The 17,014-nt window shown below is 39.2% G+C and overlaps 1 protein-coding gene across 1 annotated transcript in view; it reads right to left on the bottom strand.

The window, feature by feature from the left end:
* The window catches only part of LOC146002902 (A disintegrin and metalloproteinase with thrombospondin motifs 7-like), a 138,339-nt gene extending 121,774 nt beyond the window's left edge, over positions 1-16,565 (bottom strand). Inside the window, exon 1 of the mRNA XM_083140985.1 lies at positions 16,309-16,565. Within this exon, the coding sequence (XP_082997111.1) occupies positions 16,309-16,408 (100 nt within the window). The 5' untranslated portion in view covers positions 16,409-16,565. The remainder of the gene's footprint in view (positions 1-16,308) is intronic.
* Between the last annotated feature and the right edge of the window lie 449 nt (positions 16,566-17,014).

Genomic DNA, 17,014 nt, shown 5'->3' with positions numbered 1-17,014 from the left:
GAACGGACAATCACATGGGCGACACAACACGAGCACCAGAGGATTGTACTGGCCTTAAATCCAGGCGCCAGAGCCTCGCTAGTCTGCAAATAGCAGTCCAGGGTGTACTATGTGGAAGAGAGGTTGAAATTTGTGTCTTTAGAAAGGGTTGCCCCATACACCCTTAGAGAAATACCTTTCATGTTTGTAATTTTCTGTCACAATCGTCCATTCCTACAGTTATCACAACAGCAAAAAGGTATAAGAAAACGTGTCACTTAAAACGTTGCTCATAACTTAAATTACAGGTTGACATGTTTAAATATCCCATATATTATCGTCATGTGTTTCATTTCAAGGTTCGCAAATTTATGTCAATATTAGCCTGTCCCACCTCCACCCACGCCCTGGTGATTCAGTGCTTGAGAAGCTGAGATTGAGAAGATGCACGACCTCCTTGTTTGATTAGTGAGGACTTTCCAACACGCGTTAAGTGATGCAAACGGATTTCAGATACTTCAAAGGCCCGCTTAAAAGCTTCAGTGAATACGATCTGTAAGTGATAAGTTTTGTATTAGGTAAACATTGTCTTTAGTTTCATGGGATATTGTATTCTTCAGTTGCGTGTCCAGGAATATTATGAGGAGGCGATGTTGTCTATGTTGTCTTACCCCCATCCTACCACCAATCCAACGCCTCGTATGTTTATATATACAGGATGTGGCCGAATAACGCTAACAAAACCTTCACAGCGTGTAGAGGACATCAAAAGAAACAACTTTCTCCTTGCATGTATGCAGCCATGTAGCATAAATTCATGGTTGCCACTGTCAATAGTTTTTAACTATTAAAATATATAAAAAAACGATAATATGAATACGAAAATTTCCTGCCTGTTGAAAACACTGAACTTGTACGCATACAAACATTTTCTGACAGTTGGAAACACTGAACTAAAATTCCCTGACTGTTGGAAACACTGAACTTATATGAATACGAAAATATCATGTCTGTTGGAAACACTGAACTTATACGAATGAGAAAATTTCCTACCTGTTGGAAACATTGAACTTATACTAATACGAAAGTTTCCTGCCTCTTGGAAACACTTAACTAAAATTTTCTGACTGTTGGAAACACTGAACTAAAATTTCCTGTTAGAAACATTGAACTTATATGAATGAGAAAATTTCCTGTCTGTGGGGAAACACTGAAGTTACACGAATACAAAAATTTTCTGACAGATTGAAACAATGAACTAAAATCTCCTACCGATTGGAAACATTAAACTTATACGAATACGAAAATTTGCTGACAGTTGGAAACACTGATCGAAAATTGCCCGCTAATTGGAAACACTGAACGTATTTACATTTCGTTCCTCCGATCAACTTGGAAATTTCCTCCCTTCGTCTGGTTAAAAGTTACAGCTTCGTCTGCTACTACGTTGGCCGTCGAACGGTAAATCTGTCAAACTCGGTCTACATTTAGAACGGTTAAAATGAGGGGTAGAGAATTCTCCTCTGAAGAACGGGTGAGAGAATGCAAAACAAAGATGAAAGAGCTAAGTGAATTCTCCGCCCCCGCCCCCCTCACTTCTGCTTCCTGCCAATTGTTTACAATGGCAGGCGATAAATATTGTTCCTACTTACACTGCATTGTATCAAGACGAGAATAATAATGATTTTTTTTGCGTCTCGTCACGGCCGTTTGCATTACTTATCATTGCCTGAATGTTTTCTTCAATTATACGAGGATCATCCATAAAGTAAATGCTTCATTACTTTGTAAAAAATCTTTATGTATAAAAGACTCTGTCCCCGCTTAATGACCCATAAACTCACAACCTAGAAACATAAAAGTTATGGGGTGTCTCTTCTTATGACGCTAGCACGCACTACGAAGGGATTTTTCCGAAATTCAACATCTAAGGAGCGAAAACTGTGTGTTAAACTTTTCTCATATGCGTTTTTACAGTCGAACCCCTGGACCTAGAAACATAAAAAAACTTATAAAGTCATCAATACCAGAATAAGCGCTAAATATACAGTCACGGACACTGCCGGCTTGTAACGATTCCATTGAAAGTCAATGTATTCATTACAAGCCGGCAGTGTCGGTGAATGTACGTATCCATGGCTCGACAGCCCTTGAAGGGCATTGGCCTATCTCCTGACTGCCAGTCTCCCTCCCACAATCCTACCTAGAGGTGTGGAGTTTTTCAACCGGTAATGGGGTGACGTGGGGTCAGCACGTCGAACCCTCAGCACAGGAGATTTCCGAGACAGGATTACGCTACTCACTCGTAGCTCCCAATTTTCTCACGATGGCGGGTTGCCACCGGTCCTATGCACAGGCCCAGGGATTGAATCCAGGCGGACTCGAACCCATGCTGTCTCGCACTCCTAGTCCAAAGCACAGCGCCTTAGACCACACGGCCACGGAGGAGGACAAAATGTGTGTGTGTGTGTGTATATATATATATATATATATATATATATATATATATATATAACACCGAAATAGGCGCTAAAGAAATATGAAACATAGGAACAAGCGCTAAAGAAATATGGTACACTTGAATAAGCGTAGCGTTAAATGAATATGAAACACCGGAAAAAGTAATAAAGGAAAAGGAATATACAACCTGGAGTAAGCGCTGAAAACATTAGAATAACCGAATATGCTGACCAAGGCAGAAATTTATATTATTATAAAACATAAACTAGACGTAACGTTTCAACCTTCTAGCAAGGTCTTCTTCAGACTCTGCACCAAGTACAAATGTAACAAGCTACAAAACAGGACGATATATACACACAAACATTACTCCCCTCCAGACTATTAGAAAGTTGTTCTGGAAGTAGTCTGGAGGGGAGTAATGTTTGTGTGTATACGGTATATCGTCCTGTTTTCTAGCTTGTTACATTTGTACTTGGTGCAGAGTCTGAAGAAGACCTTGCTAGAAGGTTAAAACGTTACGTTTAGTTTATGTTTTATAATAATATAAATTTCTGCCTTGGTCAGCGTATTGAGTTTTTCATATCATGGAAACAAGGCTTAAAGGTGTTAGAATAACCGAAATAAGCTCTAAACAAATATGAAACACAGGAATAAGGGCTAAAGGAATATAAGAATACGCGCTAAGGACAACATTGGAATAATCGTGAACGGAATAAGGAATACATTGACGCGGAAGAACTGGAATGCAATAAGAGAAAACGGTTTCACACTTAATTCGTTTCCTCGTCTGATTCACGGCGGGGAACACATATTGGATATTCAGGTGCCATTTTCAAATTCATGGCCAGGCTTCATCCTTGTGTAAAAGCGGAACTTTGTTAAACTTTTGTTACACAACTCTTGCCAATTTCCGCTAAAACCTTCATTTTGCATTCGTTTGACGCGCTCTCCACGCACTGAAAGTTCCTTTGTAAGATGAAATCGCTTCGTCACCTCATAGTCGGTATTCTACACCCGTTCAAGGTTGGAAGGATATGATCTGATTTTTTAATACCGTATGCGCAACACATCATACATTTGGCGTGTTATGAATGATAATTGTTTTCAGCGCTGATCTTGTGAATGACTTCAGTCACTAGAAAGCACGTCACGTGAGAACTTAGCACGGAAAAAAGTAAGTTAGGGGGCAGAAATTTCGTCCCCTTATCACATTTTCGTACCTGTAGAGCGTATTAAATGACGTAGGAGCTCCAAAATTTGGCTTTACCTTCGTTAACTATCCCTTTACCTGGAAACCAAGTCAAATTGCCTGTGTAATCAATTATTAGTACCAAGAGAAATTAATTTCAAAAGTACGTGTTTTCAACGTGTTCCTGATTTCGTCGTCCTGAAGTAATTACGATTTTTCGAATTTGTTTTTCTTTTATTGCCAGTTATTTACAAAAAAATCATTAAAAGTGAACATAATTAATGGGATAGAGTGAATTCATACAAAATTTCATAGTAATAGTAAATTAAAAACCTAAATTTAGCAAAATTCAGAAATAAAATTAGGTTTACTTGAAAATATAAAAAACCTTATCATTATTTCTTTAAGATCCCATGTTTCCAGGGCCCCCGTCTTAATGAAAAACGACCAAGGGTCCCGGGTTCGAATCCTGGTCGGGCTTGGTTGTTTGTGAATGTCCATTCATCAATTTCATCATTTCATCACTCATCCCCATCTTCGCAAATTAGCCAAGAGGCACAAAACGCGAAGTAAAATAAACTAAATCAAATCAAATTAACGAAAAACGAAAAGTATGAGGGGACGAAATTAGGAACAGAAAAGTGGACTAAATTAGGAACAACAAGTGAGCCAGATGCACACAACTAACACATCCTTCTACTGACAAAGTGCCTAAGCCAATGGCATGCAAGGAATATATAAACAACGATTACACTAGGTGTAAAGGATTTGCAATAATGACATTGCAATAACTTATCTTACCAAGAAAACGAAAAAGCTCGAAAAACCGAAACACGAGCTTCCTAGATCTAAAAGTTCACAATCGACAATGTTTACTGTCCCCTACACACACGTGCTGGCGCCGAGTACGTTTCTATCAGCTGGACTGAAAAACTGATGGGGACGAAATTAGGGGCGGGGACGAAATTTGGGCCCTCTACATTATTGTATACATGGACGTCCATGGGAAATTTTACCCAGGGAGGGGCAGGAAAGTTATTTTTTCCAGGAAGGGTGGTTTCAGTTACTCATTTTAGAAAGTGAGTTATTGTTACTTACTTGATCATTAATTGTAATAAAATAAATATATAAAGACTTACATATGCTTTATTTACGTTCAGGTACAGTCACCGGCAATAAATGGGACACCTAGATCCTGAAATACTCGCTTCCCTGCAAGGCGTTATGTGTGTTGTCTAACTCTACGGCGCTGGTAAAAGTTGCCATTGAAAATATGCTATTTAAATCCACTTATCGCCGTATAGTTAGGCAACACACATAACGCCTTGCAAGGAACCGGATGTAGGTGCCTCATTTCTATTGCTGGTGACTGTACATAATATAAGTTCATGTATTTATATTATTATAATAAATAAATGACGTAAGTAGGAGTCAGCTTTGCATTAATAATTTTAATTCGAAAAATCATTAGTATTCCGGTCACGATACTTTGTGTAAGGTTGACATCAAATCAACATGCACCTGTTTCTATCTTTTTCCAGTTCAAGCCGAACAAGATTCACTCCCATGACAATAATGTACTTTTAACTTAACTACCAGGTTTCAAATGAATGCAGAAATTCAGGCAAAACACTGCAATAAAGCGTGAATGTTCTGATTTTAGTATGCAGCGAAGCCTATCCTTCTTGCTTAGGCGACTCCAAAGAAGATACAAGCACAGATTGATACAAGTTTGCCAAATTTAGCTGTTCCGTATGTTAAAAATTCAAGTGTCGTAAAGTAAATGTTGATAACGTTACTGCTATTGCAAAAAAGTTACTCTGGTACAGTCACAGCGACTTACTCTTTAAAGTAGCTAGTTATAGTAAGAATTCCTAAAGCTGACCTTCGTGGTGGAGTGGTTAGCGCATCGCGCTACGACGTCAGAGGTCCCGGGTTCGAATCCCGGCATGAGTATTCTTTGTGAGTGTCTCTTCATCAATTTCTTCCTATCATCATTCATCCTCATCTTCGCGATTAGCCAAGTGTGGCAGAAATGCGAAGTAAAATAAACCAAATCAATTTGAATTCCTAAAACGTAACTGTTACTCTTGTAACTAGTTACTTCCAAACGTTCAAACAACACCACAAAACATAAAGTTATACAAAAGTAATTCTTATACAAATTTCCAACTTCTTCTTCTTCTTTATTTTTTGGCTCACACCGCGTTTGCAGTTTCTAGCCAAAGTTGCCGAGTTCAGGTACTATTGTTAATATCTATGTTCCAAACTGTTGTTGAATATCGTTCACTTTCTTCGAAACACTAATGTCTTCCTGTTCTTATGGTATAACCGTTTTGTGAGGTTATTAATTTAAATTGTATTGTAGTGTGTATCATCATGGTTGTTTAAATAGTAAACCTATGTTTTCTAGCGAAACTATAAATAATACAAATAACTGCGGTGCGAGGTTCAAATATTAGTGTAGTTAAGGATATCGGATTGGATTGATTTAGTGTTTTAAGTTCACTTTATGCACAGTAAGGCTAATCGGGACTGGACCTACAGTTTAAAGTGGGATCCGAACCACTATGTGTCTCCACCCGGTATCGAACACGGGACCCCTTGATTACAAGGCGACGACGCTACCACTGCGCCATTGGTTGAGGCCAGGCCCTATAATGATATCGGAAATGGTATCTGTGCATGTTGTAAGTTTTTATATAGAGAGTCTCGGTATCGTTGTCTTAAGGGACATTCAAAAAATAAATGATTAAGTGTTTGATTAGCTTCTCCGCATTGGTAGGAAGTTGATGAAGTTGAAATTTCCAACTTTCAATAGAAATTGAATAGTCTCCCCAAAAACGCAGTTGTAATATCAAGCTTTACAATTCACCCCCCTCTAAAAAAAAGAAAACCCTACGCTAGTGTCTGCGAGTGGCCATGACTGCGACAGACCTAGTAACAAGAATAATTGTCGTAGGGCAGAACAACTCCCTTTAAAAATCCAAGTGAGTCATCCGTGAAAAATTTTGGAATGCCACAGACCTTGCCGTGAACATGTTTACAACACCCTTAAATAAAGTGTACTTGTGTTCCGTATGTCTTGCGGAGAAGAAAAAAGGATGGTATTATTCGTGGATCGGACGAACAACCCAAACGTGCGAGACAGAAGACTTGGCATTGTGTCAGCTGCAGTACAATGGATGCAGGCAGTTCGGAAGAAAGCGGTGTTGTCTGGGCGTGGGTAAACAACAACAGCGGTTGAAGAATGGTATTCTTAGTACGTGCCATACTCCGAAACGACTGCCTGGCGTCGAAGATTCCAGGCGTTAGTTCGTTGCAACAAGAACAAATTTTACCCTTAATCACGTGTAATTTATGGCTTTAGTCCGGTTGCTGTGTGGTTCGTGGTATTTGTATTAATGTAGCGGGACTGCCGTTACGTCATAATTCACTGCGGCTGGTCAGAGGTGGTGTGTTCGTGGGTGATCTATGGCGGTTTTAGCCCACTTTGCTGCAATTGTTTTATCGCTCCTAAATTGAATTGTAAATGTGCTACTGGACGGATATGGGTGTTGGTGGGATTATCTCTCGATTTGATACAATGTTTCGATCCTTTATCTCTCTCTCTTGCTTATAAACACACACGCGCATAGGCGCCGACTCCTTGGGGTTTGGGGAGGCTCAAGCCCACCCAATGTTAAAGATGTGGGGGCAGAGCCTCCAAAATAATTTTGCTTAAGAGGATCTAATGTATTATTTTGCTTCTCTTGTAAAGTTTACTCTGAATTGTGCCACATGAACTTAACTTTAAATACACATTTGAAATGTTCTAGACCATCAACTTTGGGGGGCTGAGACCGCTAAATCATCAACTTTGGAGGGGCTATGACCAGAGACAGCAAAACACATGACTTAATACTAAGTATGTAATTATGAGTATTGTTAAAAGTTTTACTAAAAAGAGTTTTAAAAGACGATGTGCATGAACTGGGTAGTGGATGGGACGTTCGGGCTACAAATGGCTCTCACATGACATTCGGAACGAGATCATTGATATATTAGGGAGATCTGTTTTGCGCTCCGTTGTAGCAGATATTAAAAGTCGGGAATATTTTGCTATTATTGTTGACGAAACTTGTGACATATCCATCCGTGGACAATTAATATTCTGCATTCCAACTGTGAATAAAAATTTTGATATTTTTGAGGAATTCGTGGGCTTTTATGAGATTCCGAACACTGAGGCCAAAACTTAAGAAAGGGAGAGAGTGAGTCATTCATTAATTTATTTCAGTGATCAGAGCCGCCCCCCCCCCAATAATTTTGACAAGTCGGCGCTCCTGCACACGCGCACTATTTCTCCTTGCTTACTCCCTATTATATTATTCTCTCTCTCTCTCTCTCTCTCTCTCTCTCTCACACACACACACACACACACACACACACTTTCGCTTTCTATACCTTCCTCTTCACACATTTTCTGCATCTCCATCTATCATCCTTCCTTTCCTATCTCTCGCTCTCCCCCTTTCTCCTCTGCTTCGCTTTCATTTTCTCTCATTTCCCTTGCTCTCTTTCTCTCTCTGGTCTGATCTCCGTGGCGGAGTGGTTAGCACAGCGCCCTACACCAGGGTTCCCGGGTTATAATGGAGTCCAATAGTGTGACGTCACAGGAAACGACGCGCTGGGACTGAGTCTAAACAAATAAACACGTGCTTTTCTTCGTATTCAAATCAATGCTATTTTCCTTCGGAAGGGGTAGCTTTAATTATTGTGACAGCAGTTAAGAAACAAAATTGTGATGTGCATAGTACATCAATGTAAAGATGAGATTTCGGAGAATACGTCTATATATAACATATACCTTACAGATGAGAATATAAAGAATAAATTGAGTAGGAAATCGAGTAAAGCGAATGCTCCAAAAGAAATCTCAGCCAATGGGCGTCTTCGGTACAATCGCCTCAGACAGCTGGTTTCCCACGGTTTCCCATCATCCATAGCGGCAGCGTGGCCGACTTGAGATCGGGTGAGCTTCGGCTCGGCTTCGGCTGTGCTCGGAAGTGGAATGTTTTGAAAATGCATGATTTTCTTACTCCGGTTATTCTTTACTTTATCTTCTGTAAGATATGTGTGATATATAGTCGTATTCTCCGAAATCTCATCTTTACACTGATGTATGATACGCACCATAATTTTGTTTCATAACTGCTGTCACAATAATTAAAGCTATCCCTTCCGAAGGAAAATTGCATTAAGTTGGATAGGAAGAAAATAAGTTCTCTCGTTGTGAAGACTCAGTCCCAGCGCGTCGTCTGCTGTGACGTCACCACTAATGGACTCCATCCCGGTCTGGGTATGGGTGTTCTTCGTGAGTGTCTCTTCATTAATTCATCAAATCATCACTCATCCTCATCTTCGCATATAGCCAAGAGTGGAAGAAAAGCTTTTGATTGATTGATTTGGTTCATCTTACTTAGCTTTTCTACCACTTTTGGCTAATCGCGAGCATGAGGATGAGTAGTAATATGATTAAATTGATGAAAGGGTACTCACAAGGAACACCCATGCCCAGGCAGGATTCGAACCCGGACCTCTGGTGTCGTATTCCGCTGTGTTAACCACTCCGGCAAGGAGGACGGCAAAGACTAAGTTAAATCAATTAATCGGTCTTCCTCTTCTCTCTCTCTCTCTCTCTCTCTCATCTTTCTCTCCTCTCTCTCTCTCATTTTTCTCTGCTACTCTATCTCTCTCTCTCTCTCTCATCTTTCTCTCCTTCTCTCTCTCTCTCTCTCTCTCCCTCCCTCCCTCCCTCTCTCATCTTCCTCTCCTTCTCTCTCTGTTGCTCGCACCTCTATCTTGATCCCCTTCTCTCTCTATTTCTCACTTACTCTATTATATTTTGCTCTCTTTTTCTCTGTCTAGTTCCCTCCTTCACTCTCAACGCTCTCTCCTTCCCTCTTACCTCTTTTTCTATTTCACTTGATTTGATTTCTCCTTTCTCCCTCTCTCTTTGTGTGTCGTGTTCTAGGTCTGTTTCTCTCCCTCTTTATCTCTTTCTATCTCTCCGTTTTTATACTCTCTCTTCCTGTTTCCCTCTTCTCTATCTTCCTTCGTACTCCCTTCCTCATTCCCTTCTCTCCCCTCCACTCTCTCTGACAGAGACTGAACCGCATGTCTCGGGGGAAGATTTCGACACTGATACACCACACGCAGACAAGAAAAAATGCACCCGATGATAAGAAGTGACTGAAGAAAAGTCAGTCGTAGAAGGAAAAAGAATCTTCTTATCTGAAACATGCGCGTCTCGAGAACTCAACAATATCATTTAACCCGACGAGACGATGACGAATGGCCGAAGTAATCGGAAGTGGCGTTATGCGAGGAGGAATGCGAGAAACGCTCCTGCAGGAGGGATGAGTTTCTTCCCTTGCCCCCAAAGCCACATCCGTCAAAGGAAAGGGCTGGATCTTCCTGTCTGGTTGGAGGCACTCCTTTTCACGGATGAACTGTGTGACGACTATCTCGAATTTTCAGTTAGTCCGCAGGAAACTGTAAGATTTCCTTGATAGAAACCAAACTTCAAATACCAGTTGATATCAGTGGCGCGCCCAAGGAGGGGTTGGTGGCAGGCACGTATCTAGAAATACATTTCGGGGTGGTCCATCCAATAATAGTAGTAATAACAATAATTTGAATCATGATATTAATTCAACGTGTAAATTAATTAATATTGTATTGTTAATATTACATGAATAGGTAAAAATATGGTAAAAGAATATAGATATACCTACATCCCAAAATTTGTACAAAAACAAGTGCCCTGGCAAGGAAATTAATGTTAAATAGATAAAGATTTGAATATTTATTGAATAACAAAAAAGGAGTTAGATCCAATTAATGAAAAGTAAAGTTCCTGATTAATATTGTGTGCATATTATCATAAATATCAGTGTGCATAAATCTTTGGAACTGTCCTTCAAAGCCGTATGATCTCAATTCATTGTCTTCCAATAAGTTCGGCGGGAATAAATAACCATCGTGTATATAACACAAGTATATTATGATTTTTTTAAACTTGGTAAGTCTTTTGGGGAGGGAGTCCGGACCCCCTGGACCCTCCGTAAATACGTCCTTAGTTGGTGGGGGTCATAGACCCCTTTGGCCCAATATTCCTTAAAAAAAAGTCAAAGGTGGGAAAAGATGGCAAAATGAAGGATGACTTCTAAAAAAGTAGAGGAGAAGGTCTAAATATGGGCGGTTTAAATATGGGTTTTGGAGTTATCAGCGCTCCCGGGTGCTGCAGCCTGGCAGAGGCTATTGGAACTGGTTATCTGTCAAGAACAAAGGTTGCGACGCAAAATTGCAAGAAAAAGTGGTGGTTAGTTTCGGCCTTGGACGCTGCTATAGAATTGTGACCTCCGAAAACTTTTTGCAGGTATGTTTTAACTCAGCGTTTTCTGAATTCTCATCTGCTTTGTGTAGGTTATGATATTAGCGGTACATAAAACAAATGTGAGCTTTTATAATGCCATGATTTGTTTGTGAAATATATACCACAGAGAGCGAAAATAAATTGAAGGAAAAGAGCGTGATGGTCTCAATATGGGCTATGACATGACGTCTAATGCTGAGATCACATTTTCAACAAAATATTTGGATGTTATTCTTAATTTCGATTTTTCCAATTCCGCGTGATTTGCAAAACAACAGATTATTCATAAATATGAATTTTATAATGTTTTAGCGATAAATGACTGTTTTTTAAATTTTAATTGATTTTTGTGATATTGCCACTAGGAGCCCATATTTAGACCACAATTTTGAAATACATCATTTTACCATTTTTTTGGAAATTGCTTTTTTTTAAAAAAAAATGGAGACCCTCTATACTTTAGCATGCTATTACATTTAAGTATATATTTCATAGATATGCATTTTAAAGGCAGGTGCTTGATATATTAATTTTTTTCCTCCGAAAATGACAAAATAAAAAGGGTGGCCCATATTTAGATCTTTTCCTCTATATGTAACCCCCTTTTCGAAAATACTGGACACGCCACTGGTTGATAACTAAACAACGAAACACACCTCAAAATTTCTACAAGTTATTTCCTTTTTCGCAGAGAAGTCAGGTATTGGAAGGCTACATACCAGCAGAGTAAACGCGATACAACGTTGCTTTTTGTATAAGTTGTAGGAATTTTTCAGTAAACCAACAGGCAATACACAATGCAAAGGTTTCCTTTTTGAGGAACGAATGTAAGTTGTAAGAACTTAACCGTACTTTTTCAATAAACAAACCGGCAACACGCGATAAAAAGTTGTTTTTTTTATGTAAAGTTGTAGGAATCTAAGCGTGTATTTCAATAAACCAATGTCCAATGCACGATGCAAACTTACTTTTTCAGAATAGGGTGTAAATTGTAGGAATTTTCACGTTTTTAAATGAACCAACTGGCAATACACGAAGCAATAACTTGTATTTTAAAGCACAGAGTGTTACGTTGTATGAATATCAGCGTGTTTTGCAATAAAATCCTCCAGGGTTTTCCTGATTGTATCACACATGGCGCACTAACTGTTCTTACGCCGGCCCGGTGGTCGATTTTCGATCGCACCACCTAAGTTCCCGGGTTCGAGTCCCTGCCTGACCATGGGTCTTTTTTTATGAGTGTCGATGTATACATTTCATCTTCACGATTTGCCACAAGTGGCAATAGAGCTCTATTTCTATTGATTTCATTCAGTGATTCATATACACATCCCAACTCCCACAAAATTTCCTCAACAACCCCCTAAAAGTTTCCACAGACACAATTTATGGTAATTTTGGATCTAAAGTTACCCTTGCATCCTCTAAGTAGAGGCCGACCAGGGGTCCGGTTTCGAATTCCGGCCTTGGCATGGGTGTTCTTTGTGAGTGTTCCTTCATGAATTTCATCATATCATCACTCATTCTTTGCGATTTACCAAAAATGGCGGAAATGAGAAGAAAAATACACTAAATCAATCAATCTAAATACGAACCAGGGTTGTTAAAGGTCCAGGAATTTTAAATAAATTCAATTCCGGTCCAGGAGAGAAAATCAGCAAGAGTAAATGGGTTCTGGACCGTAAAGAATCTTTATATATGTAAAGTATTTTAATACGGTCCAGGAACCTTATTTCTCAATGAATTTAAATTCGGTCCAGGAACCTTTTTTCCAGAATGAATTTAAATTCGGTCCAGGAACCTTTTTTTGCAGAATGAATTTAAATTCGGTCCAGGAACCTTTTTTCCAGAATGAATTTAAATTCGGTCCAGGAACCTTTTTTCCAGAATGAATTTAAATTCGGTCCAGGAACCTTTTTTTCCAGAATGAATTTAAATTCGGTCCAGGAACCTTTTTTCCAGAATGAATTTAAATTCGGTCCAGGAACCTTTTTTTCCGGAAGGAATTTAAATTCGGTCCAGGAACCTTTTTCCGGAAGAATTTAAATTCGGTCCAGGAACCTTTTTTTTTTCAGAATGAATTTAAATTCGGTCCAGGAACCTTTTTTCCAGAATGAATTTAAATTCGGTCCAGGAACCTTTTTTTCCAGAATGAATTTAAATTCGGTCCAGGAACCTTTTTTTGCAGAATGAATTTAAATTCGGTCCAGGAACCTTTTTTCCAGAATGAATTTAAATTCGGTCCAGGAACCTTTTTTCCAGAATGAATTTAAATTCGGTCCAGGAACCTTTTTTTCCAGAATGAATTTAAATTCGGTCCAGGAACCTTTTTTCCAGAATGAATTTAAATTCGGTCCAGGAACCTTTTTTTCCGGAAGGAATTTAAATTCGGTCCAGGAACCTTTTTCCGGAAGAATTTAAATTCGGTCCAGGAACCTTTTTTTTTTCAGAATGAATTTAAATTCGGTCCAGGAACCTTTTTTCCAGAATGAATTTAAATTCGGTCCAGGAACCTTTTTTTCCAGAATGAATTTAAATTCGGTCCAGGAACCTTTTTTTGCAGAATGAATTTAAATTCGGTCCAGGAACCTTTTTTCCAGAATGAATTTAAATTCGGTCCAGGAACCTTTTTTTCCGGAAGGAATTTAAATTCGGTCCAGGAACCTTTTTCCGGAAGAATTTAAATTCGGTCCAGGAACCTTTTTTTTTCAGAATGAATTTAAATTCGGTCCAGGAACCTTTTTTCCAGAATGAATTTAAATTCGGTCCAGGAACCTTTTTTTCCAGAATGAATTTAAATTCGGTCCAGGAACCTTTTTTTGCAGAATGAATTTAAATTCGGTCCAGGAACCTTTTTTCCAGAATGAATTTAAATTCGGTCCAGGAACCTTTTTTTGCAGAATGAATTTAAATTCGGTCCAGGAACCTTTTTTCCAGAATGAATTTAAATTCGGTCCAGGAACCTTTTTTTGCAGAATGAATTTAAATTCGGTCCAGGAACCTTTTTTCCAGAATGAATTTAAATTCGGTCCAGGAACCTTTTTTTCCAGAATGAATTTAAATTCGGTCCAGGAACCTTTTTTTGCAGAATGAATTTAAATTCGGTCCAGGAACCTTTTTTCCAGAATGAATTTAAATTCGGTCCAGGAACCTTTTTTTGCAGAATGAATTTAAATTCGGTCCAGGAACCTTTTTTGCAGAATGAATTTAAATTCGGTCCAGGAACCTTTTTTTTGCAGAATGAATTTAAATTCGGTCCAGGAACCTTTTTTTCCAGAATGAATTTAAATTCGGTCCAGGAACCTTTTTTTCCAGAATGAATTTAGATTCGGTCCAGGAACCTTTTTTTCCAGAATGAATTTAAATTCGGTCCAGGAACCTTTTTTTCCAGAATGAATTTAAATTCGGTCCAGGAACCTTTTTCAGGAGCAATTTAAATACGGTCCAGGAACCTTTTTTAAATGTAACAATACGCAACTTGGACCGAATTTAAATTGTGCGAGAAAAGAAGGTTCCGGTCCTGCAACGGAACCCAATAGAATCCATTAGAATTTATGGGTACCTTTAACAACCCTGATACGACCTCCCCTCCCCCGATGGAAAATTCTGGATTTACCATGATTATATTTGTATTTTGTGTATTTCGCGTTGCTTTTAAGCCACTTTTGGCTAATCGCGAAGATATCGAGTAATGATTAAATGAAACTGAGGAGTCGAACTCGGGAATTTCGATGACGAGATAGAAGGTCGATCATTTTACTGGCTCGGCCATTGTTTTATTTGTTAATTTGTATTTGTTAATTGATTAATTCCACTCTTGGTTAGTTGCGAACCGGCACTATTTATGTTAAGTTTGTGAAGGTGGAAAGTGAGGAAATGGTGTCTAAATGAAAGTACAAAAAATGCTATGTTCTTGATTAGGCGTCCACATGGAAAAGGGGAGAAATGGGAAAAAAAGAGGATGCAGCTGCATGGAAGATGATAGTGACGTAATGTTGGGTGACCTCTATGCCGATATGAAGACAGTGGAAAACGCCAAACAAGATCTCAGTTTTAACTCTTGGTAAGGATCGACAGCAAGCCCTTATTCCCATAAACGCTGACTGACGAAAGGTATGGTGAAATGTTTACAATTTGTAATTTTATGAAGACAGTGGAAAAGAGGATCAAGATATGGCAACACTTTTAATGTCAACCATGCCACGTGCTGTGGTTTCTGCAAGAAAGAAGTGGAAGGGACGTCAAACCATGACAAGAATTGTATATTCACTAAAATATATACATTATCCTCCTGATGGAACACCATGCGGAGCATGTAATGGTTATATTCTTTAAAATGAAGCCACTACATTATGAAAGCAAAATTATTATCTAAAACTGAAGAAGACATGGGGGCAACCTCATACTCTCAAGGAAAAAATATCAATTTCAAACTTTTGAAATGCTTATAAATGAATTGAAAATGACTGGGTACTGCCCTCTCCGTGGTCGTAACTTCAGGTCTAACCAGAGTGGGTTGATTGAATTGTTGCTCTAAGTCCACTTTATGCACAGAAAAGCTCATCGGGACTGGACCTACAGTTTGATGTGGGATCCGAACCACTGTAGCGTGTGCCTCCACCGGGTATCGAACCCGGCGACGACGCCAACTAGGGTGGGGGAAGGCACAACAGAACTTTGGAGAGAATCGGAAAGTTTTGCATCCCATTAAAATAGTGCCCAGAACAATTTTGCTAATTAATTGTTGCATTGGCAAAATCATAAAAAATAATCTTATTGCTTTGCTCAGGCCCGACAACAAAAATACACCTATTTTGTATTTTTTTAATGAAATTTTTTTAGCGGGGAGTAACCCCTTGATTCCTTCTCAAGTTACGCCAACGCCGCTGTCATCTCAGTGAGAAGCGTATCTTACATAGTGTTCTTACTGATTATAAATTCGTGTTTTCTTTTTTTGTGTGTGTGTGTGAATTTAACCAAACGTATTGTTTCGCTTTTGCAATATGTGTGTCAGTTTGTTTAGGAGTACCAAATCCCATTTAACTTTTTTCTTTCCGAAACAAAATGATTTCGTAATTAAAACTAAATTTTGGTTATTGGGAACAAATATCGTAACCAAACCTTTTTTGGTAATTCCAAACAAACCATTTCTTTCCCCGTGCAAATTGTTTATAAAAATGGTATTTTTATCACTAAATTTATCCTTATCGATCTTGTAATTATGGAAAAATCTGTATAAACCGCTGCTTTCACATACCTTCGTGCTTGTCTGCCTCCACAAACAATTCGTAATCGAACATCACCACAACCAAAACAAGGTCCAGCCAGCCCACCAACACGTCAACCGTCCATCGCATGGTGGCCTGACGTTAAAAAAACTCCTCACATGGCAGAGATCCGAAAGGAACGAACACCGCATCAACACTACAAGATCGTATTTAAAGTCCGAGGCGACGCGAGGCGAACCGCCTTCCCGCTGACGACTTCCAAAGCATACTGAACCAATCCGAACTCAATGTTAAAAAGTTTGTTGTCTGGCCGGGCCCGAAACGTTCCGAAAGGAAGGACGAAAAAACGCTCACTTCCTCACTTTAGCAGATCCACTGCTCGAGCCAGATACTTACCTAATGCCTTCAGGCATCTTGTTGTGGTGATCAGATAGAGGAAAAGCTTTCCCACGACGGGAAGGTCATGGTTCAACGTGTTTCCCGAAGCGCACACCTTCCCGACTGCTTAATGCCTTCTCACGCGGCTTGCGTAATCAGGTTTTGGCAAATAAGGTAAACAAACGGCTTTGCTCGTAAGTTCAAACTTAACTGCCACCTACCGTTTATTTTTTCTTCGTTTTGACGGAGATATTCTCTTCCGTCTCAGTCCTTGAATGGGTGAATACACAGACCAGGAAGTCACGAATATGGACCCACGTGACAATGAAAGAGAATTTGACTGTTCAAGGATCTTTC

Source organism: Lepisma saccharinum, chromosome 19 (assembly GCF_977018435.1).
Source record: "Lepisma saccharinum chromosome 19, izLepSacc3.1, whole genome shotgun sequence".
In the NCBI taxonomy this organism is placed as follows: domain Eukaryota; kingdom Metazoa; phylum Arthropoda; class Insecta; order Zygentoma; family Lepismatidae; genus Lepisma; species Lepisma saccharinum.
This window is presented reverse-complemented; position numbering and strand designations above follow the sequence as displayed.